Source organism: Larimichthys crocea, chromosome XIII (genome assembly GCF_000972845.2).
Source record: "Larimichthys crocea isolate SSNF chromosome XIII, L_crocea_2.0, whole genome shotgun sequence".
In the NCBI taxonomy this organism is placed as follows: domain Eukaryota; kingdom Metazoa; phylum Chordata; class Actinopteri; family Sciaenidae; genus Larimichthys; species Larimichthys crocea.
The window spans coordinates 36,388,597-36,413,002 of NC_040023.1; the positions used below are offsets into that span (position 1 = coordinate 36,388,597).

At 40.9% G+C, this 24,406-nt stretch overlaps 2 protein-coding genes across 4 annotated transcripts; both read right to left on the minus strand.

Moving 5' to 3' along the window:
- Positions 1–6,186: 6,186 nt before the first annotated feature.
- Positions 6,187–10,336, minus strand: s100a1 (S100 calcium binding protein A1). Its single transcript, XM_027286724.1, has 3 exons — positions 10,244–10,336; positions 8,165–8,329; positions 6,187–6,494 (listed from the first exon to the last, which is right to left on the minus strand). The coding sequence occupies exons 2-3, from the start codon at positions 8,303–8,305 to the stop codon at positions 6,324–6,326; spliced, it is 312 nt and encodes a 103-aa protein (XP_027142525.1). The 5' UTR covers positions 8,306–8,329; positions 10,244–10,336; the 3' UTR covers positions 6,187–6,323.
- Positions 10,337–12,418: 2,082 nt separating this feature from the next.
- On the minus strand, positions 12,419–24,041 carry tlr18 (toll-like receptor 18). 3 transcript variants are annotated; one of them, XM_010737146.3, is made up of 4 exons: positions 23,929–24,041; positions 16,221–17,203; positions 14,431–15,613; positions 12,419–13,965 (listed from the first exon to the last, which is right to left on the minus strand). In XM_010737146.3, exons 2-4 carry the CDS (start codon positions 17,201–17,203, stop codon positions 13,501–13,503), a joined length of 2,631 nt encoding a protein of 876 aa, XP_010735448.3. In that variant the 5' UTR covers positions 23,929–24,041; the 3' UTR covers positions 12,419–13,500. The 3 variants fall into 3 exon arrangements, with proteins under 3 accessions (XP_010735448.3, XP_019115298.2, XP_027142523.1); XM_019259753.2 differs by lacking the exon at positions 23,929–24,041 and adding an exon at positions 22,048–22,069; XM_027286722.1 differs by lacking the exon at positions 23,929–24,041 and adding an exon at positions 17,760–18,417.
- Between the last annotated feature and the right edge of the window lie 365 nt (positions 24,042–24,406).

Genomic DNA, 24,406 nt, shown 5'->3' on the forward strand with positions numbered 1-24,406 from the left:
AGGCCTGAAACGTTGGCTGCTGACCCCCAGAGGCTAAATTGTCATTAGAGGATAGCTGATGGGATCCAAACATTGTCATTTTGTTGTTCCCTATGCCTGAAAACATTTGCTCATACACTACACTACTACTAAAAGTTATTCAGGGTTTAGTTATTTAGTAAGGATGTTTGACTTCCGGGTGAAATTTACAGAAAATGTAAAAAGTTCATGCTACAGTGATATAATGCCAGCTGACCAGGCTGACGGATTGTCAGGTGTCGTCTTGATGTCCAAACAGCACAATGAAGGGGACTGTTTAAATACAAACTGTTATTGAAGCAAAACATTTAGGGGTCCATTCATGGATCAGACGCTTATGTTATGCAATAATTACTGAAAGATTTGACAGTTGGACATGTGCTTTCAAAAGTTTAGAGAAGTTTAAATGAAGTTCACCTGTAAAGGTTAGAGTGCATTTTAGGTGAAAGCCGAATATCCAGAACTTTTTGTGAATGGATTATGAGCTGATTTCAGTTACTAATGCTTTAGTGTAGATGTCAGATGATTAATAATATTGCAGTACAGAAATGTAATTTGTATTAATAAATCAAACCATATCTTGGCTTTGCCTATCAAGTGAACAAATGCAGTCATTATTAATGAGGCTTTAAAGTTGTAACCATGAAAATCTTTCCCATTGGTACCTTCCATCCCTTAAAGCACAGTCACATTATAATATATCTGTATGAGCCATTTGTGTGTATGTTTTGATTTGACCACTGGGGGGACTTTGGTTTGTGTCACTGATTATATACACAGATCATTTTAGGTTAGTTTTGAGTAGTGGGTGAAGGGAGCACACGGTTTTTCCCGTTAAGCCATCGTTTAACCACCACCAGCCATAAGACAAGAATTATTACATATACCTCAAAGTCCTAACTGTAAGTACTGATATTCAGATGCAGCCTTTCAATAAACGACAACAAAGAAACCTAAGACAAACTCTCATTTTTGTTTGATGGAAGCCGCCTCTCACTACCCAGTCACTGTACCGGACAGTCACTACGATATCACAGCTGCTGAAATGATGAAAATGTTTTTTATTATGGAGCATGACGAAAGATGTTAACGTTGTGACTGAAACAGTGAATGTCATCCTCATCCATCTGGATGAAAAACACACTCCTCTGAAACAGTGACAGCCAACATGAATGAGCTCAGGTCACCATGAAGTCTGTGTCTCCATCTGCTGGTCAGCTGCTGCATTGATACAATGATCAGAAGTTTATAAGGCCAAATCATTATTATTTGATTTCAGATGATCTTCATGATTGGGAATGTAAATATACAAAAATTAACTTTAAATTAAATGTAGTGTCGCACACTGAATGGAACTCTTTGAAACAACCACCATCACCTTTAGAACACTTTTTGGTCAAATGTATAGAGGAGAATAGTAAAATGATATTAGTATCTAACATATACAAACATTTACAAACACATCTCTCTGGAAACTCTTTAGATATAAAGGAAAAGTGGGAACTGGAAATGAATGTTGTTAATGAGGATGAAGAGTGGGAGGTGGTGTGTGAACAGGGTCATAAAATCACTCATAGCCCAATGTGGAAAGAATTCAATTGGAAATTAAAAATGAGATACTTCAAGACACCTTCATGGACTTCAAAATATGACAAAAAAAATACCAATTTATGCTGGAGGAAATGTAAGCAGATCGGGGACCACACTCATATCTTTAGGGATTGCCCGATGTTGACTCCATTTTGGCGAGGGATCCAAGCAGAAATTCGGAGCATTCTGAAAATTACATTACCACTGAACCCATTACGTTATATACTAGGTTTGAATCCAGGGGAGGATATAGGGAAGAGAAAAGCCCAACTATTACAGATTCTCCTACTAGTGGCGAGGAAAACGATAACCCTGTGTTGGCTCAGACCTCTACAGTACCTCCACCCTTTAACAATCGCGAGAGAGACTAAAGAAAGTGTATTTGATGGAAAAGATAACTGCAAAACTTCATGTAGAAATGGATTTGTTTTTGGTTCTGTGGGCCCCTGTCATTTCCCATTTTGGATGGCCAGACAGATAATTTGGTAACAGCTGGTCGTAAGAAGCTATTTCGGTATTGTGTTTTTTGTTGTTTTGTGGAAGTCTCCTGCGGAAAGTACTTACTCCCTCTTATTCTGGGATTAGTTTGGTGGGATGTCCGTCTGCGTAGGTTGTCTTGATTTGGGATTGCAGGTATGCTGAGACACTAATTGTTCCTGGGTTTTGTTTTCAGTGTAATGTTTTGTGTTGTTATGGCACATTGTTGGCATTGATATCCAGACTCTATCTGCCTGCAGCTGCTACTTGCAGACACGTGATGGCACTGTTGATGTGTGCTTATAAAGCTGCTGATTGCTTGATATGACCCAGGTCTTTCCTCATTGCTTTACATTTTACAGTCTCTGCTCAGCGTGGCAGCATTACCGGCTGTCAGACAAGCCGCTATTACATAATTGAAAGAGCTTCACAACTTCTGCAAAGGTCTGTATTGAGTTTCCACAGACTGCATTGTGTGTGGTCCTTTTTCGAGTGCAGAGTTGAGTGCTTCCTCGCTGTAGGTGTGTCAGGAGACAAAGGATGTCAGGCTGTCAGGCTCAGCCGCCCTGTCACTCGTCTGCACTGCAGTTCGAGTCAAGCTGTGCGTCTCATTAAGCTGTCTGCTGGAATCAGTTTCTCGGTCTGTGTGGGGAGCGTTCAGAGTTTCAGATGTCTTTCACTGCGTCTTAGAAGGATGATGACAACTGTTATACGTGCAGCCATCCACACTTGACTCTCGTGTGTTTTGGCCCTCGTTGCAATCAACAAGACATCGTGTGTCTCTATCGAAAGTCCACGTAGGCCTTTACAGTACTGATTCCCATTTTTTTAGCTGATCAGAGAGAAGTTCCCCCACATAATAAACTTAAAAATATGCATGAAAGACCTTCATACTAAAAAAAATGAAGCCTGTGTGGAAAGAGGTTCTTTAAATATAGACTCTAGGATGCACAAATCGACCTTCAACAGCAAAGGGGAGTTCTTGGCAGACAAAAGCTGCCAAAGTGAGGTCTGCACCGAGCCGAGGAAGGACCAGAATGCACCAGGTTTACAATGAATCCCTAAAGAAAGGCCGTTGTCACAGCCTGATTGGCTAAGAGGGGAAATGCACCAAGCTGTTTTGAATTCTTATTAGGAGGCAGTCCACCACATCCTGTGCAACAGGTGACGTCAATAACTCAATAATCAACTCAGGGGAACTGGGACTTTGTTGCTTGTACAAGTTCCAAAGACTACAAAACACTTTGCTCACCTCAAACATGTGTCCATCTTATCTGCATCCATCATTGAGTACACCTGTACTTTACCTACAGTTAACATTATCCCAAAAACCTGCAATGATTCAAAATATTTTAAGATAAGACTTTAATGATCCCACACCAGGGAAATTCACTTGTCACAGTAGCTCATATACACAAGGTTGATAAGAAATTATTCACAAATAAGAAATATATAGAAAAAAGTAATGAAGTCGAGCTGGTGCTGAAGAGTCTGACAGCTGCTGGAATGAAGGAGCTGTGGTAGATCTCCTTCTTCCATGGCGGGAGTATCAGTCTGTTGCTGAAGGAGCTGCAGGAGGTGAGAGGAGTCACTCATGATGGACGTCAGCCCTGTCAGCATCCTCCTCTCTCCCACAGGCCGCCGACACATCGGCCTTCGCTCTCCTGTCCTCCCTCACAAGTTAGAAGCCGTTCAAAGTCACAGCGAGTTCATGTCGAGGCCTCCTGCTGTGCTGACCTGCTGTGTTTCAGGGTCAAAGCTGAAAAAATAAAGGTGGTCGTTCTTTAGCTGTTGTTGCTCCTCGACTCTGGAACTGCCTCCTACAAAGACTCAGAGAAGCCGAATCGGTGCAAGGCTTCACAGATGACCTTTTATACCTTTCACTGTGTGTGGGCTGAACTCTTATATGTTCACTCATCTCTGTCTCTTTTCCTTCAAACAGGTTGACATATCCTCTTTTTTTTATTACAGGTTGGACTAAGTGAATGGATACGTTTTGTTATCCTCATTATCCTGAAACCAGTACTACACTTTGTCTTTTAGGCCTTCTGTAGGAGGAATGCTTTATTGAAACATGAGCCAAGAAGTCAAGCACCTGATCTATAGCCATGCATCCCTATCTATACACAGACAAATTCAAATGGTTTGCAAATGCTCTCATAAAAACATCTGGTGCCTGCAGTGCGTTGCTTTAAGAAATATCTCTCTAATCCGCCGGTCAAAGTGACCCTGAAGTATTTTGTCTTTGATATGAGCAGCCACACTGTGTCTGATGAATGAAAGTCAAAGTTTCAGAGCAGAAGGAGTTGCGTGCTGTTAAGTGACGTCAGGAGGAAGGAGGCTGACGTGAGTTACCTCCATCAGACACCGGGAGGTGCTAAAGCTCGTCTTCGTGTAATAGACCTCGCCTGTTTCACATGATAACTGGTCCTGGTCATTCATCAGGTTTTATTGTGCTCCTCATGAACACAAGAAAGAAGAACATAACACACTTTGAATGAAACACACAGAGTCTGTTTGAAAGTTTGAAGAACTTTTTCAAGATAGTTCATTAGAGCTTCGTCCTGAGTGCGGCTGCACGAGCTCTGTATCTTCTGGCGTCTGGCCGGTAACAGTGGTAGACTTGTTAGTGCAGTAGACAAAGCTGCGGTATCATGACACCAGAGCTTGTGTTTCTGAAGATTCTCTACATAAATGGCCGTCAGAGAAAGCTGCTGTTTCATATTTAATGAAGCTTCACAACTGTGTAAGGGCATGTATTGAGTTTCTTCAGACTACATTGTGCGCAGCTCGATCAAGGGCTGCGTTTAACCTTAAATGCTCATTTATCCTATTTGTATTAATGAAGACCGTGAATGCCAGGTGGCCTCTGTGAGGCTCGGTCAGTACAGTTATTTGACAGCCAGTATGAGTCAAGTACTCTGTGAATTCATCATATCCAGGAGGATTCATTGCTCAGATAATTGTTACAAAACATGGTTAACTAATAACAGGGTCCTTTGGTTTTGTACTTTTTGCTCCTGGTCAAACTAGATGAACATGAACATGTTAATGCAGGAAGTATTGCTGCACCAATTTATGCTAAAAAAAAGTTTAATTTTGATGTTTTGATTTTTTAATCTGTGAAATTTGTATCAGCTTTGATATCTTTGCACATTTGACATTTAAACTGAGTCAGTGCATGCTTAGTGTAGGTCTTTCTCTCTAGGATTAATGATGACAAACATAATTTGCAGACAGGTCGATGTTTTTTTATTTTTCTGACTGGTTAACATGTCATTTCACAGGAAATACATTACCGAATACAGGCGGGGAAAAACTACGAGCCATTATCTGTACAAAGAACTCCTAGACAGATTCAACTGGCTCTCATCGTTGCATAGAAGCCTGTGTCTGTTTTATCTGCTAGTCAAAGTGACCTTACACCATTCTTTCTTTGATATGCACAGCCACAGTGCGTCTGATCAGAGTGCCCCAGGGACTGACGTCATATAATGTGCCTGGCCGGCAGAACAAAACCGGAGATGAGCTGCTGCATGAGCAGTGAACTGTTGGATGACGTCAGGACCTCATCAGCTGGCTGATATGAATTAATCCAATCAAACACGGGGTTGTGGTCAAGGTTGCCGGTAAGCTTAAAATTCTGTTCTATTACTCGGGTTTCATAGTGTATTGGGATGAATCAGAAATATATCTGAATATAAACCATCTTAGGGTTGCAAAGGTTCTGGTAAATTTCCAGAAACTTTCCATGGCAAGTTACGCTGGGGAATCCGGGAATTATTCCAAATCAGAAACTCCATGGGTTCTGTTCTGAACCTTTTGAGTTCAATTCTGTAAATATGGTTGTTTAGTCAAGATTATGCTGAAGATATATTTTCCCCACCTATGTTTAAATTTCCTGTTAAGGTCTAACCTTAACAATTTGTAAATCTTTGTTTTTAATCCTGTTAATTCCCATAAATTCCTTTTAAATTAATGAAAATTCCCAGAATGTTTCCAACCCTAAACTATGTTCATTTCAAAATGGGTTTACAAATATCAGTAAAAGTGTCTGTATAATGATTTAAGACAATTCTAGCTTAAAATAAGATACACAAAAACAGGATATGATTTTTATTAAGATTCTCCTTAGCAACGTTACAATGTGCTGTGATTAAGGAATTAGTCAAAACATTACATCCCTAACATGACAAGTGTTAGTACGTACATTTTGTATTGATTTAATGTGAAATATTCTATTTCTTAGCTCCCCCCTCCTTGCTCTTGTTGTATTCTACGAAGAATTCATTGCACAGGACAGTGATCGCAGAAACCAGGTTGACAAACTCCTGGAAGTCCACTTCACCGTCCTTGTTGTCGTCCAGGTTCTTCATGATCTTGTCAACCATAGTGGGGTCATTGCAGGCCTTAAAAACAAAAAGACATAAAGAAGGTGTAACCATGTTCATCTGAGCTGAACAATGGGAAGAACAACTCGTCCAGACCTGTCTTCAGTCATCAAATAGTCTGCCTGTGTCCACAGAGGGACTTAGAAATCATGATGACATAATCTGTATGAATTCTGAAATTCAACAAGATCAAGAAGTTTTCCAACAGTACTGAAGACTATAATATTTTTCTGTCATGCCCCCTTGACCGCCTCTGAAACTTTGCTTTAAAAGGATGTTTAAGTCTCCGACTTGTAAAATCATTCTTCATGACCGACAGCTGTAATGTTTTCCTGTTGTTTTGGGTCCTTAGTTCTAAAATGAAATTCTAATTTTCACTCTGTGGAAACATTTTGTTGAATGAAGCCAATACATGGAGTAGAAAAGTAGTCTTGTATGGCAATTTCAGGGTGTAATCATGGCATTGATTAAATCTCATGAGAAAGCGCCTCCTTGAATAGGTGGCATTCATCAAGCTGAGACTAGCAATTAAAAAAAAACAAGTTTGTTTATTTAAAAGCATTTGTGAGTCTGTCTTTTAATGAGCAACCTTCACAGGGAAGGCATCAGATTTAGGACTACAACATTCAAAGAATTATTGTAGAGTGTAAAAAAGCAGTCCTTTGTTTTCTCAAACGAGTTTCCTCTGTTGTGAAGCAGCAGAGAAAGTTAAAGTGGAGGCACAACAGTGCTAATAACCTGCTATTTCCATCCTGAACTCTCCGGCTCGAGAATCCTCTAAAAAGGTCAGCGCTGTCAAAGCAGCTTGTTATGTGTCAACCGCGCAAATCCGTGTGTCAAAGTTCATCCGAGTGGAACCGTGACTGAACTGGCCGATGGCGGTGATGCCATTGTAATTAATTCATTTTGAAATTTCACTGTTTTAAAATGTGACCGGGCCTTTAGATAGCACCTCAAAGCAGGCATTCATTAGCCTGGTTTGAGATGAGATGGGACTATGCATGATGCAGTGTTGGTTGGTTGTCTCTAGACGATAACCCTAGATTTGCAAAACTCTTGCAAGATTCGTACACGTTCTTTTTTCATGCATATAAAACCAAAAATCTAAGTAATTCTGTTACCTACACAAACTGAAAATAAATCACCTACTAACTGTAAAGAGTGCTGATTTTAGTCAATATCACTCTTTATTATGTTATCAGACTTCTGAAGACTATATAAAACTTACCAACTGGAGACTCTTTACAAAAAACAAGTTTAGTTTTGCTTTCTCTGCATATTTTTTCTATATAAAACTTGGACGACTAAACTTATTGTACTATTATTTTATGCTATAGTTTGTAGCATCTCCAGGTATCTGCCATTGGAGTCAAGCACTGCTGTGCTGAATCACGTGCAAGAGTTCACAAGTCTAGGATTATTATAAAAGGCACTACTGGTCAGATTTCAAAAGGAGGATTGAAATCGTTGACTTCCACATTATCTAAGAGTTCATTGACTAAGACTTAATTGGTGAAATAAATGTTCTGTGGTTAATGACTACTTAAATCAGCCCAGAATAATAGCTATATCTTAAAAAAGGTATTTAATTTGTAATTTGTATTTTGAGGCGACAGAAAACTTGTGGAACATGAGGATCAGTAGAAAATGTCCATTTTGGTTTGGTAGACCGCCAACAAGATACTCACTGTCATGAGTTCAGAGAGTTCTCCATTTAACAGGGTGATCAGCTCAGCTTTGCTCAGCTTATACTTGTCCCCTTCCCTTCCAGAATAGGAGTGGAACACTTGGATGAGGCCCTCCATGGAGTCTTGCAGTGAGGAAGACATGTTTTCAGTCCTGAAGTTAAATGCCTGGAAGGACAAATCAAGAGAGGGGAAAATGGCAGTTCAGCAACTTTGTGGCTTTCTGAAGAAAATCACTCAAAAAGACAAAAGAACAGGTCATGATGGGATTCACATCTGTATGCAGCCTCCATCAAGGCTGGTGCAGAAAAGTTCTTTGAGTGCAGGAAGATAAAATTACTTTTTAACAGTCGGAGGGAAAAAAATAAATCATCATAGGTTAGTAAAGATGTTACTTTGCAGTGGTAGGAGGTTCAGGGAGGTTTTTAAACTTTTGTGACAGTACAACAAACATTAAAAAATCTTCTGCAGGGTAAGATGTTTTCATCTGTGATGCTCCACTGCAGTTTAATCTTAAATACGTTTCATCCTTTAGGTTCTTCATCTTTCGAATTATAGACTTCTGTCAGTAGACGACATCTATCAGTTGGCCAATATTCAGTAAAAAATATGCAATTAATGCTTTCAACTTTAGCAGACACAACATATCAGGTAAGGAATTATCAAGTAATCATGATACAGAGCCTTTATATTGGTTTGTTTTAAAGAATTGTAGATAAATTATGTAATGGCGACACTTTAAATTTACTGAAAAGTAGGTTACAGAAACATTTAAATCCAGGGACTGAGATGGCCTCTCAGGAATGATTACTCAAACAAACTTGGTTCAGTGTCAAGAATCGGGATTTTAATCCCACTGAAAATCTGTGGTGGGATATTAAACAAAGCTCTGGCAGCAATAAAATCAAAATATTACTGAGCTGGAAGTCTTTGCACACAACGAATTCCAAACTTACAACTCGCTGCCTGAATGTTCATCAGTGGTGATAAGTCAGAACAGAATCCTCGACAAAATATCGACCCTGGGGTTGAATAATTTTGTTACTGGCCTCTTTGGAGAAACTTTAATAATCTTTGAGTGAGACCTCAACGCTGAGCATACTAATGGTTACAAAGATAAATAAACTTTGACTTTGTACAAGGCCTCAGTCGACAGGTTCGAATTAGATTTATATTTGCAAATCATTTAGATTGCAACGGCACGTATATGCAATAAGATAACAGCCTGGCCGATCGGTCCAGTTCTACTCCAGAGGTAACAAAGTTGGTTCTAATAACGTCTGAGCATTCAAGTACACTTACAAACTGTGTTTGGACTGATTGCAACATGCAGATTAACAACTGTTGCCATATGGGAGGACATCGACTATCGATCTGCTGACTGTGAGAAGCAACTGCACCAATATAAACACTGAGAAATCCTAGCTGGAATACATACACAACAGCTTGACCACATCTTGAGTGTGAAAGCTGTCAAACTCAGCTCCAGGCCAAGGAAAAAGCAGGTAGAGGAGGGTTAGGATGGCAGACAGTTAAATGTCAGACATCTGAGAAGCTTGGACAGGGGGAGCCTGAGTCATTTCACCTTCCACCTCCATGAACCAGTGGAGGACAAAGGCCGGAGCCCCCCTGCTCTCTGCAGGGTGGGTTGCACATCAGAAAGATTTAGATCATGCCTTGCATTATGTTACATAACAACAGGTTGGTCATGTTTCATCGTTTAGTCTGATGATTCTAATCTATATGAGGACAGACAGTCTCGTTAATAATGCAGAGCAGCTTCTATACCTGTCTGTCTGAGAGGGTGTCAGTGACTAACTCTCAGTCTTCGAAAGGAAGCTGCTGCATCACTTTTCCTGAACGATGCGGCGCCACATCCTCTTAATTAGTCTCGATAATTGCCGTTAATCATTTGTTCCCGCCGCGATCAGGGAGCTAATTAAAAAGCCTCTGAATGTCAAATGCAAAGCTGGCGTTAATTACCTGCAGCAGATACTAAAGCACGTCTGCACATGTTAAAAACAGACTGCAGACGCCATGAACATGACAAACACCGAAAAGTGAAACAGCAAACGGACTCACCTGAACACTGACGCTACCAGGTACTGGAGGAAGTGGCTTCCAGCTCTGGTCTCATCAGTTATATGAGCTCCTCTCACCTGTGTGCAAATACATCCAATCAGATATGCGCCTCGCTGCAGCATCACCTGCTGCAGGGATGAGCTGCCTGCCCATGTAAGGGCAACACAGGCGCTTTATGGCGACTGATATATATTTTTGTTGCTGGTCATAACACAGCTGTAACTAAAAAATGGCTTGTAAGGCCTGCACCTTGGACACCGGATTACTGGGATTAATAAAACGGTCTTATATGAGAGAGAGAGGAGAGAGAGAGAGAGAGAGAGAGAGATTACCTAACAAAATAGGAACTAAGCTCATTCAGTTTTTATGGCTTTTATAGTTAAAGCAAGCCAATATACCATAAAATATGTTTTTTCAATAGACTGGCATGAAACCTCAATGATTAATTTCATAATATGACTCTCAAAGCATTTATTAAAGTAACACTGTGTGACAGTTTTTACCCTAAAACAACAATAAAACAAAGTCTGAATCATTTTAAGGCTAAACCGACTTGTAATCAGGTGAAACTGGATCATACTTTATGGAGAAAATGTTTTCTGGTTTTCCCTCTGATGTCCTCAACTCTCTGCAGCCAACTGCAGCTGCTGTTAGCTCATGTGAGCTCTGTCTGTTAGCCAGGCTGCTCGAGCTGTGAGCTCGGAGCACCACAGACCACCAGGGAGAGCAGTGACATGTGCACTATATGCAAAATGCACAGAAGATGCTAAAGGCGCCATCTAGAGCCAGAGTTTATAGCGACCATGGATGTATGAAGAGCACTGAACAGCATTGGAAGCGGGACTCCTTTCACTCTTGAAGAAGCTGGTCAGTCCCCAGATCTTCTGCATGTGTTTACACCAGTGGTTCTTAACTTTGTTGGAGGTACCGAACCCCACCAGTTTCATATGCTCATTCACCGAACCCTTCTTTAGTAAAAAATAAAATATGATTTTTTTACTGGTGCACAAAATGAACCGTGCAAAATTCCAGGGCGGAGGCTCCACCGAACCCCTGAGACTGACTCACCGAACCCCTAGGGTTCGATCGAACCCAGGTTAAGAACCACTGGTTTACACACTGTGGTGGTCCATAGAGCAAGAGCACTAGTGTGTGGCTGAGCTGTTGCTGAACTTCTGGTTTAGCCCTCTGCTAAAACATTTTTTTTGGGGCCCCTGTGCATCACGTATGGACGCCACTGCTGTCATTACATGGTTTGGTCACACGTGTACACGTAGCCCTCAGCCTGCAGTCTTACAAAGGCGCAGTTGCTCACACAGGTTTGATGTTGTTTCTACACTGGATTTCAACATCTGACCTGAGCTCATCTGTTTTCCTGCTATATGTGCACACAGTTTCATCTTCTGTCTTTTATCCACTGGCAAATAACACAGAACACGATAATACATTCTTTTTCCCTCTGTGTTCATTTTAATAAGCCTCCCTTGTGCTTATTAGGTGTGACTAATGCTTTACCACCACATCATTTGCAAATTAAGGGAATGATTATGCTTGAATGATAATACAGATGCCGGTGAACTCAAATCTAAAATGCAGACCATTAGGGGTTGTTTTACATCGGTATCTCCAGCTAACGAGGAGGCTTTAAGGATATTTGCATGCTTCTCGTTACATTTCAACCTCATTTGCCTCAAAGCAAAGTGCATGTGATAAAGAAAGGGCCACAGCAGTTATGAGATCATTTAGTAGGCAGCTTGTGCTGTATGTACACACCACAATATTTTACATGTGAAAATCTTATTGACACAGTGAAGTCATTTCCTCAGCAAATTAAGTATTCGCATTATCTTGATGTTCCTGAATTCAACATTTGGCCACATTATGAAAGAAAACACGACATTTTCTCAGACCCGAGAGAGATTTTCTATTACTGGATGGAGGAAAAGTGATAATTAAAGATGAAACTGTTTTATTTCTTTGAATTGATTAACTGAGACCGACTGTATGTGTGACCTGGAAAAAAAGAAAAAGAAAAAAGCATCTCATCTCTCTTTTGTGTTTGAAACCGAAGCAACCGTCTCTGATTACTGAGCAGAGTTGGTCTAAAACCAACTGTGGAGATACTCGGGCGGTGGATGGCTGACAGCCAACCAACATAATCACACTATACAGTCATGACTAAAGCAGTTTTTTATTTAATTACATAATAATACACAATATTGCGTAAACCTCATGAATGTCCAGCACTTCACGTGTAATAAAATCAGTTTACGATTCTGTGCACAACACTTCAAACTACTCTTTCATTGTATGCACCCATGGCAGAATGCTTGATAATCAGAAAATGCATTTCACATATGCAGCTATAAGCGGTCTGTAAATGCAAATATATGAGTCGTCATTGATTCCTGACATGTTTCTGTGGTTCAAAAAAACTCTCTCTCTCCTTCTATATGTTCAAGGGTGTCATCTACTGGCCATTTGCAAATGCTGCAAATAGCCTCACACATAAACTCAAGGTTCCCAGATAAAAAATAAAAAATAATAATTGCTACAAAATAATAACTCGGTACTGAATGTGCAAAGAAAGAGCACATTTGGAAATTTCCCAACACAGCTTTACAAGACAAGCGTGAGCTCAACTCAACTCAAATTCATCAATACATAACAACTGTTTTCCAAAGCGTTACAATAAAAAATCTTATTTACAAGAGCCTACTGTGCATGGCATGCTTCAATCATTAACATAAAACAACATCTTTTCCACAAAAAAGTACAGAACCAACTATCGCTTCAGCATGGAGTGCTGAATCCAGTGAATGATGATTTTGAGTTTTATGTTCCCAGCCAATCTCCCAAAAACACTTTGTATTTCACTGGTATCGTGTGGCCTTTGACTCGGCCCTGGAACATCAGTTGTGGAACATTAATGCTCTCGTACCTCTGACGGCCAAGAAGGTAACAGAACACGGTCTTTTCACAATGTGGCTCCTGTCACCACATCTTCCTGGCACCTCGCTTGTTACCCGGAGTGCAACATGGGAGATCTCATTTGAGCCATTGAGTTTGTGGCCTTTCAGCGCCTGTCAGCAGGACACTAGGCCTGCGATGCTCAGGGGGGTGAGTAGAGCAGAGGGCATCAGCTTAGCCCTTGAAAGATAACATGACATGAGTGCCATGGGCAGGGAGGGACTGGGGTTATTTTTGTGTCATCATAATGACATGCTGGCGTACAATATATATATTTTTTCTTTTGGTCAAAATGCCGCCAGAGGGATTTGTCTCTGATTTAACTGCTCATCGTTATCCTCCTTAATAATCTCAATGTTGGGCTCTTCTTCTCTGTCTGCATTAGGTGCTGCTATTTCTGGCCTATCCTCCACGGGTGGCGCAATGACAGAAATGGCTCCCACAGATGAGGTTCTGCTCTTAATACTGTGCGCCCCCTCTCGTGTCATTGTTGGCTTGCCCAGAACACTCTTCAGCTGTGACCAGAAAAACGCCTGCTGGTTGACCTGCTGGGGCCACTCCAGGTACGTCTTGGTACTCAGCATCTTCTTAAGCTTGCAATACTTGCTCGGCAAAGAGCTGGGATCGATGGGCTCCTTCACCACGAGTATGACATCACTAAAGGTCTTTCCCATTGCTCTCTGCTGAGCGAAGTAAAGCTCATAGTTGCACCACTCGCTGTTAACAAAGTGCCGGGAGAGGACAAATATCACCTGAGGAAAGAGACAGAAAAAGAACATGAATAATAATTGCACTATAATAATTTCTTCTACATAGGACAATGAGTTATGGGTTGTGTGAAAACTGTTGCATTCTGCATTATAATCCTTGAAACTCTCAAAACAGCTATACATTTTTCTTTCACACTGCTTCAACATGCTGACATGTAACATGTCATAACAGCTCAGATGCTCAACAACAGCCTAAGGTCAACAAAAGGCCAATCCTCAGCTTGGTGTATCACAATACTATCACATGTCCCTTGTGTGTATATCATTGTTCACTAGCTTCCTCAAAACCTTGGGTGCCTGGCACGAAGTATTGATTGAGAGGCTGAACTCAAACAGCAAAAAGTCAATAGGATAAGCAGGCTGGTTGGTGTTTTAGCTCAAGTGACATATCAGTTAAATAAAATCAGAGTTTCCCTGCCCAAACAATGCAAAACTACATTTTGATACCTTACGGCTGTTTTCAATGTTGTCAATGATGTTATCGATGATCCACCTTCCTGGCATGAAGTCCCTCTCGTGAATACACAGTCGATAGGGGTTCCTGTTGTTCTCCAGACAGGGCAAGAGCTGATCCCTCACCCAGTCTGCATCAGAGTGGCTGTAGGATATGAAGGCGTGATAAGTAAAAGTCCCTACTTCCCCTGCCAGTTTTTCCTTGTGAGCTCTGTATTTGGCCCTGATGATCTGATACGTGGCTTTGGTGTACCACGGGAGGTCAAAAATATAGCAAATCATCATCAATATCAAGATGACGGCAGCAGTTGTTGCAACAGAGATGATGATAACCAGTCTGATATCACACGCTACTCGACTTGGTAAGTATTTGGATATGAATGTGTTGAGGAAGGCCTCTGGGTGGTAACACCTGAAGTTCCAAGGCCAGTCTGTGAGGTTGACCTTTCCTTTGGACACTGTGTCCTCGACGAAAGCATGGAGCTCACAAGTGCAATGGTAAGGATTGTTCCCTGCCCTCAAACGAGAGAGTTGAGGCATGTCTTGGAAAGATTCCTTACTAATTAGACCAAACGAATTCCCATCCAAAGCTAGCGACTGCATTGACGGACTTTTCCACTTTGATGGGATGAACTTGATTTTATTCCCAGACAGCAGGAGCTCTTTCAGGCTGGTGGCTTTCTCAAAGTATGTCATGTCCAGCTGATCCAGTTCACAATAGGACAGGTCCAAGTAATGCACTGTGGTGGGAAGACAACGGAGGGCCTCACTTTCAAATTGATTGTGGTGAGCGATAAACCGATTGATATTTTTTTGCCAAACACAGTCCCGACTGTTTTTAGCAGATCCCAGCTTATTGTTGCTAACATCCAACACCTGCAGCTGCTGGAACTCCCTCGTTAACGATGACACGTCTTTTAAACTTGTCAGATCATTATTGTTCATGTTGAAGGTGTGAAGATTTGGCATGGCGCCCTTGTATTGACACCGCTGGTTGAAGATGTACTCATTCTCTAGTCGATTGTTGGAAACATCCAGAAGCTGCACGCCTACCATCTCAATCCAGGAATCACAAGGCACAGAGTTGAAGTACACGTACTGAATGGACAGTTTCTTAATTTTGTTGAGCCAGGTGAAGCGCCAGTCGAATCGCAGCACATCAGGATTGCTGATATACCTAAAAGAAACAGAGATTTGTAGTGTTCTGTATGTCAATAAATCAGAAACACTCAGAAATTATAGTTAAACTGCATTGTGAAATGTCATGGTGTAGTATCAAACATAAATGTGCTGTTAGGCACCCCAAAGCAGCAATGGGGGTGCCTAGCAGCATAGCAGCATAGCAGGCCTATGCCTGCTCAGGAAGGCGTCATGAGTCCATACACCAAGTTTCGTGTCAATACATCAATGCATCGCGGAGATATTGGCCCACTTCCTGTTTGGCGGCTTCGCCGCCGACTTGGATTGGCTATTACGGAAAAAGAGTTTGGCGTTCAGACATGAAACTTCAACCATGAGCCAGCCATGGTCTGAAGACCATATCTCACTTCCTGTATGGTTGCCGCTGAGTTTGATTGGTTGCTACGGGCAAACGGAAGTGAAACAAAAAAATCCACATGATAACTTTTGTGTGTCAAGTCTCGTGGAAATCGGACAATCCGCGTGACCTAAAATGCTTTTTGAAGGTTTTTGATCCGTTTCCGTTGCAGCGGAAACACAGTGACCCACTAAATTAGTTATATTTCACACTGGCACATGATGCCTCAACATGAGAAGATACTCACCAAAGGTCCAGATTGTCCAGTGCCAGGTCTGTGATGCTAGAACCTGCTCCGCTATCAACAAATGTGGCTGAACGGGCAAAGTCAATGTACTGAAGTCTCAACCTTTTGATAGGGGCAATTTGTAAGTTCATCAAAGCCATCCTCAGGAGATTCTCGTTGAATTTCCCTCTGTGAAAGATGACCTGACCGGCTGTAACGTCTTGTAATCCCTGAAAGATGTCCTCCTCTCCGGTGTAGTACGTGAACTCAAAGAGATTGCGGAACTGGATGACGCCGAAGGTCTTGTTGGCGAGGTCCCGTAGCATGTGAAGAAGAGCATTTGGCAGTTGATCTATAGCCATATCGAACCCCATCTGATTTGTCTGGATGGCTTCTAAACTTCCAGGCTCATAGTAACTTAGATTGGAGGAACATTTGATGGCAAAACCCTGTAACCTGGTGTTCTTCAGAGGTTGAAAGTCAGCTTTCTTTAGACCCATCACCAGAGGGCCACCCATAGACAAAACCTGGAGTTTGACAAATTTGGAGAAGCTGTCAGCCAAAGTGGCATGTTTGTAAAGGTTATTAGACATGTAGAGCTCTTTCAGATTCACAAGAGGAATCAGAGCTGTGGCAGGAATTTCTTGCAGTGAATTATTGAAGATGTTCAGATGCTCTAGCAGTCTGTTGTTTTTAAAGGCATCATTGTCAATGTACGAGATGTTATTGAACTGCAGCTTAAGGATGTGAAGCTGAGGGAGATGGAGGAAATCGTCAGCATGGATAGCTTGGAGTTTATTGTAGGAGAGATCTATTTCTTCCAGTGTCGATGGAAATTGTCTCCATGGGACGCTTTCAAGCTGTTTACCCAGACAGTCTGCAGTGTGTCCAGAGTTGTCAATGAGACAGGGTCCTTCGTCAGTGTTATTGGGGGCTGAAGATGGAGTTGGGGATGTGAGTGCTCCAAGAAGGAGAGCACTAAAATGAACCAGTTTCCAAATCATCTTGACAGGACATGCAAAGAAACAAAGAAAAGGAGAAATTAAGTGTTAGCTTTGTAATTTGACATCAATCCAAACAGTTTCTGAAAGTTTATAGTGAAATAAGCACAGTCATTAGTTTATAGTTTCCACTCTGCAAACCTGTAAACGTGAATATCTCAATCTGTGCATCGAAGAAAAGTTGCAAACCAGAGGAGGATGTGTAACTCTTTAAATTGCCCCATCTGTACTGAACAATAGTAAATTGTGGCCACAGCAGTACACCAGTTCTCCAAAATGAACTGGCACATAATTCCGGTAAGCCATGATCTGACAGATGAAAGCAGCGCATCTTAATCTTTAAACAATTTTCTATAATTTCCCATTGAATCATAAATGCCCCTTTGCAGAATAAACTGGCAAACAACAAGCTACGCACATCACTCTTCAGTCATTATGTGCTCTCAGGCAGCAAATCTGCAGTCAAAGACATTAGACTCATCCATATGAATAAAACATTTTCATTGGGTCCCACACTATCCAACAGTATTTCAAGCATTATACACTTCACAGTACTTACCCTCTTAAGATTAGTTTTCGTAGACTCAAATCCCCTCCACTAAACCTTTATATATGTATATACATATACATATATATATAAATATATTGCTGATCCGAGGCTACACACTGTTTTGGTCCTCACGTGGAGGAGCCGTCGAGCTTTATAACCCCTGTTAAACAAACAGTGTTCTCAGCGACGTCACTTGAATAAACATTTATGTCTGTGCAGATATGGGTAGAGTAGAAATACATCGTTTCCTCATTTAAGCCATGTTTACATAGGAAGCATGGGAGTAACTGTTTCCTTATTTGTTTTAGGTAATCCGTGCACAGCTTGGGCAACCACCTGAACAAACCAGATTGGGGCATTATTATATTTCATTTAATGCAGAAGGGGAACTAAATTACTATTATGACAGCAGCTGCAAAAACACTGACATAGATGAATATTGGTTGTAACTTCTCCAGAGTTTATGAATCGCAATTCATAAGCTTATATGTACAACACTGGTTTATAATGTTTGACATTTTGTTATTCAGATTTGTGTTTATTACTAGATGTTTCAGCCAAGTGAGCAATAAAGGAAGGAGATGGATTATTATTTTTTCTGCACTTCTGGTTTTATGCTTAACTGCATCTCATTTTGTCAAGTTAAATTTAATCTAATCAAAAACATCCAGTCCTAGATAGTTTTCACTCATGCCTATCAAGTCAACAGTCATCTGAATGACTCATTGTAACAGGTTCTTCTAGATAAATACAAGGCTGCAGATGAAAGATTGTATATTTTGAATGAATTAACGACACCCTGTGTTTACTGTGTGTCGGTCATCTGCCTTCCTTGACATAATAAACATTGTCTAGGCAAGAAAACTGCAGTAGCGTTAGACTGGCTTCATTGAGGAAGCCAGAAACACTCCTCGCTTATCTAATTTGGTGTGTGTGGACAGCTGGTCCTGGAAATTGACAGTAGATTAGATCAACGTCAATAATATTGACTTAGTGAAACTCCTCGCATGAAAGGCACTGTTGTAAAATGATGTTGCGATATCTCCTGGCAATAACAAAGCTTTGGGAATCGATAAAAGTTTCAGACTATTTAAAAGGTATTCATGTTCTCAATCACAGTTCATGGTCTTGCATATAACAAAGGTTTGTACCGTGTTAATGGCAGTTTTGGGGACATCTGCCAGGCCAACTGATGGACAAAACATGGTTTATTAGAAATACAGTTGAAACAATTCAAGAACTGGTGGCTGAAATCACAGCACCATTAAGGAGAATCCTAGTTTCTTGAGAATTTCAGAGGAAATAGATTTGTAGACATGGATCATAGCACTTCAGTCTTAATTTTTTTTACATTGTCAAAGTATATAAACTAAATATTTCACCATGTTTCTCTCACAAATGTCAGCTTCTGTCTGGACAGCCCGGAATGACAAAAGTATGTAAGACTTAAGTGTATCTACTGGCAGAATATGAACAGAATGGAATATAATAAGCATAACTATGATTTCATTAGTGTTTAATCACCTAAAAATAATATATATTCCACGGATTTGACCATGTTGCACTGTCATGTCAACCAAGAACAGACAAATTTAGACACTGGCTCGAGAGAGGCGAGGAGTATTTAGTGGGTCGGTCTACAATGTCACCGCTAAATGCCACCAAATCCTACACACTGGTCTTTCAAATCTAAAAGCAGTCTTGTCCAAGGTCACGTCTTGTGTCTGCAGCTCTGATTAATGGACATACACATCATCCTCCATTAGCAAAAATCAAACTGGTGACCTTTTGTCACCGGCATAATCTTGCCTATAAGCCAACCTTCAAGCATTGGTAGTGCATCAAGATATTTAAAGCCAGCTGCATTTCACAAAGGAGGTCAACCAAAACGTGTGTGTCTAACACACATATGTCTTGTTTGCATTTTGAGTTCACGACCTCCACCTGGTTTGACATTAACCTGTCTAGTAAGAATTTAAGTGTCAGGGTCTGTGGCTGACTCATGCATGTTAGGTTTTCGCATGTGAGAACTTTCCTGTTCTGCAGCCTTTCCTGTGGGAGGAATGTGCACAAATATTTTGGCAATGCTGCAGGCTAATCTCCAGTTCATCCTAGAGTTTTTATTTCCACAGCTTCAGAATTGAGGTGTGTTGCAATCACTTCAGTATCAACACACACTGAAGTTTGCAGGTTTTACGATTTCTAGGTGGTAAATTGTAAAAACACCTACACATGCAGCTGATTGTATACATACAAAACAAATGGCACTTTTTCCTGGTCAATATTTGGTGCATGTACAGGTTGGCCCACTTCCAGGTTCATATAGTATGAGCTGGAAACCCCCCGAGCATGTGAAGAGGGAAAATATTTGTTTTCTCTGAAGCTGAGAGAGATAGCTTTCACAAATGCTGACATGTGTAAAATCTATAAACCGATACTGCCTGGCAACAATGACATTGTTCGTCCTTCGATCCAGATGAACAGGTGTTGCAAGCAAAAGGATGCAAACTGACGTGCGCCAATTGTCGAGGACAAGGAAGATTAAACAACACAAGTGGAAGTTTCAGTGTCACAACAAGTCTCATTGTCTGAAAGGTACACTCCCTGTCCTCTCTGACAAAAACCCTACGCAACCCTATAACAACATGCACCGTGATGATTACCTTCAATATGCATTCAAAAAATGCCCCATCTTCATTAGGCGGTGACTGTTAGCTGATCGCATAGCACTTTTGTAACACAACTACATTAGAGACATTCATCAAAAACACATAATTAGGCTTAAAGTGCAGCTGCAGTTGATAAAGTAAAGCTGACGCTGATGAAGTGCAGCTGAAGAACAGTTGATGGAAGATGAGCGTCATTAAAAATTCTAATTTGTGGTCCATCATAACCCGCCATGAAGTTTCTGCCCTTTTAAAGGAAGTTTTTCCTTGCCACCATTGCTTAAGTGCTTGCTCATGGTAGAAATTGTTCAGTCACTGTAAATAATAAAGGTCTAGACCTGTATATAAACTATATAAATAAATAAAATTGAAATGAAACAGGACTGCAGGCAGTTGAGTCAGGGGTGTGAGTGTTATTCTCGTAACTAAACTTCTGTTGTACTGTATTCCAGTTCACAGTATGTGTTTCAGCAGGACAAGTCGTACTGTTGTACTGTGTGGTCCATAGCAACTCAGCAGAGCCTACATGCTGCACTCCATCGTGTCAGGTGGTAGTCCTGCAGTAAATTACCAACCAGGCTATGAAAGAAACTATAAATGGCTCTATCATTGATTAAACTATGATATCTCTCTGATAGGCCACAAATGGCGTCATCCAATGAGCTCAAAGCTCCGTCACCGTTTCTGACATTTACACAACAGTCAATAGTTGGTGGCAAACAGCTTTCATTGACATGTGTTGGCAGCACTGTACGACCTGATTCGAAACGAAGCGTTCTTTCGTCTGGTTAAATGTTTACGTGCTACGCACAAACACAGCGTAGCTTATTTTATTGCTTGTGAACATTCTGCTCCAAAAACACTCCAAAAACACTCCACATGTTTGCGTGCTGTGATAACATTTCCCCACGCAGCTGTGGTAGCGTCTAAACATATACACTTGTTTGTCCAGGTTTTATGTGGCACAAGCCTTTAGAGGAAATACGATATGATACGAGTGCAGTGACCCTTTAAACCTGCACTATAATAGGTTTTCAATTCACAACCACAAATTGTTGTCAAAGGGGTGAAGAGTGGTACTTTTTAACTGATGATTTAAATCGTTGGCAATGAGAATGAAGAAGAAATCAGAGCTGGACATAATCTTCCAGAAAGGAAGCGAAAAGCCCAAACCAAAAGTGAATTAACTTCCAGATCATTAAATCATAATGACCAGAAGAAATTATTTAAGTCGGAGCAACACTCTTTCAAATATTTTGATTTGTCATAGCAGGAAAAGTGCAAGTGTCTCGAATAATGATGTGAAATTCTTTAGTTTATGACCAGGAAATAAATAGTTTTCCTTCCCGACAATGACATGTCCAACCAGTGTAACATCATCACCTTTAAATTCCAGTCAGGTGTTTCTGTGCCAGAGCTCTTGGGTTGCACATACTGACATCTGATGACTGATGATTACAAGTTATTGCTACACCTTGGAACAGGGCCATATTGATGTCATTATGATGTTTCCTGCTACGGGAAAACAAAATACCCACTGTGAGAAAAACTCATAATGGACCTTGCATTTTCTTTTACATTGAATGTTTTTGTTGCAATGGCACATAGGAAACTTGTAGAAGTTTACTCACGAATGCAGTTTCAGAGATGAGAGAAAAAAAAGAGATATCTTGTATTCACAGTAACAACAGTTTCAACAGGCTTCAAAAATAAAAAATATTGTCCAGTCTGGCCTCCAAAAGAGAATAATGCTCAGCACAGGACAATGTGTACCGTGTTAGTCAGATCTGACTCCACCTCTGCTCTGTGGCATGGTCAGTGAATGAGTAATCAATGCATGAGTGATACCAGGAAAACTGGGACCAAGATTAATTCTGTTTTCTTTTGGCACATTTGGTGAGGCGAGGCAGCTGCTTTCTAACCCTGGCTGTCCAGGAAAGTTGTCCACCGGTCCAACTTGGGTTGGGTGGTCAATTCCAGGATGTGACCACAGCACACAAACATGTCCGGACAAGGCTGTGTTGTGTCAAGAAATGTCTGAATGAATTGTGTTGCTTGAGGCTTTTCTGTGTGCTCACACATCTGTTCAACAGTATTGAATCACAATTTTAAAACCTCATGACTGAAGGCGAGTTAATGTTAAGAGCTTTGAAAGTGCACCTAATTCAATCTTGCTACCCCTACAGAGGTATCTTATATTGGCGTTTTTGTAAAAGAGGAGTCCGATTCTGCTCACTTTCTACAAAACCTGCAGCTTGTAACTTTCTCAATGTGGCTTTAGCCTCCCACGAACATTAACAGTATCTGCACCTCGCAGTGTTGAAGAGGAAACTCCAGAGGAGTTATCAGCCAGGCAGTACCGGCACCAGCAGCTGCTCAGAATTGCCTGAAATGAGCTTATTTAGAGCAGGTGCCAACAATTGCAGGCTGATTGCCTAAGGAGACAGGCGTCTTAGAGGATAAGACTAGAAGACTAGTATATCTCTTATCGTTATCATCAAATCCCATTATAACATCAAAAAAACAACAATGAACCCACAACAAGTACCGCATGTGAAGTGATAAGCCTCTAATAGCTCACGCTTCCAGGTAGGTGCTCCGATGTCGTCCAAACACGGGTGGATTACATCACACGAAATAAAGAAAGCTGCTGTCCAGAGTTTGTTCTGTAATACAAATAGCCTATTTCATCACAACATTGCTTGAGGACACACAGGCAGAGCTATATTTAGCTTTACTCACACAAACAATACTTTATAGTGGGATGTTCATTGTTGATTATGGCCTTACTGAGAATTAATTACAAAAAGTCCAGCTATGCCAGTGGCTCAGGGAGGTTTTACACAGTGGCATTAACTAACGTCAGCATGTTCACATGCTGTTATAATATTGCAACGTTTAAGTTGAAGGTAAACGTCAGTTTTATTTGGTCGTAAAATGAAATAGTGGACGAACTAAAGTTAAAATAAAATAAAAACCTGGTGATGATACTAGATTTCCTGTTCAAGCCAAGCCTCAAAACATGTCAAACCAGTCATCAACAAATTGTTAAAATCAAGAGATGGTCATTGAGAAATATCACATCATGTGTCATAACTAGAGTCATCAGCAAACAGGCTTGTAGCAAGATGTCACAGGAAAGACATCTGATACAGTCAGGCTTTCATTAGAAGTGACATAACTGAACAAAAACACTGCGATTCTCATAAACTTTCAGAAAGTCTTCATGTCCATATAACAGGTACAGGCATGGTCTTAGTATCACACAATACTGAGAAATATCCACTGCAGCTTTAAATCATCAAGAAATCATTCACAGATGATTTGCAAGTGATGACTGATGATTAATCGCTGGTATCTCTGTTTACACAGTGCCAGTGCTTTATCGCCACATCTAAAAATTTAACTATTTACTCATGTCATCATGGACAAAAGCACAATTAATGTGTGATGTTAGTGTGATAATCTACTATATATATATATATATATATATATAAAGTCTTTAAACTCACCTTGTGATGGGCAGTCAGGCAGTTTCACTCACTCACTTTGACTTTTCACAACACGCTCTAACCTGAGTGTGCTGAATGTTAGACGCCCAGTGAGGAGTGACTCAACACTGGAAGACACGTGTGTGTGTGTGTGTGTGTGTGTGTGTGTGTGTGTGTGTGTGTGTGTTGCTCAGGAATGTGGAGAGTGCAAGTGGAAGATTTTCTTCTGTGCTTGTGTGGTATCTGCTGTTGGCTCTTTGGCACAGACGGACGACTGACTTTAGATTTGATTTTTTTGATTTTCACCAGTCCATACAGTGCATTGAGACGTTCGCAGGCTTCCTGGGCATCTATGCAAACCCTTGCTGCCGTCTCGCCCTGGCTTTGTCTGCTCCGACTGCTCTTCCAGGTCCGGCATGCTACTGTACTGTGTTAAAAAGGGATACAGGTCAGTGCCTATCACTCCTGGTGCTGCTCTCCTGAGTCCTCTCCTGCAGCT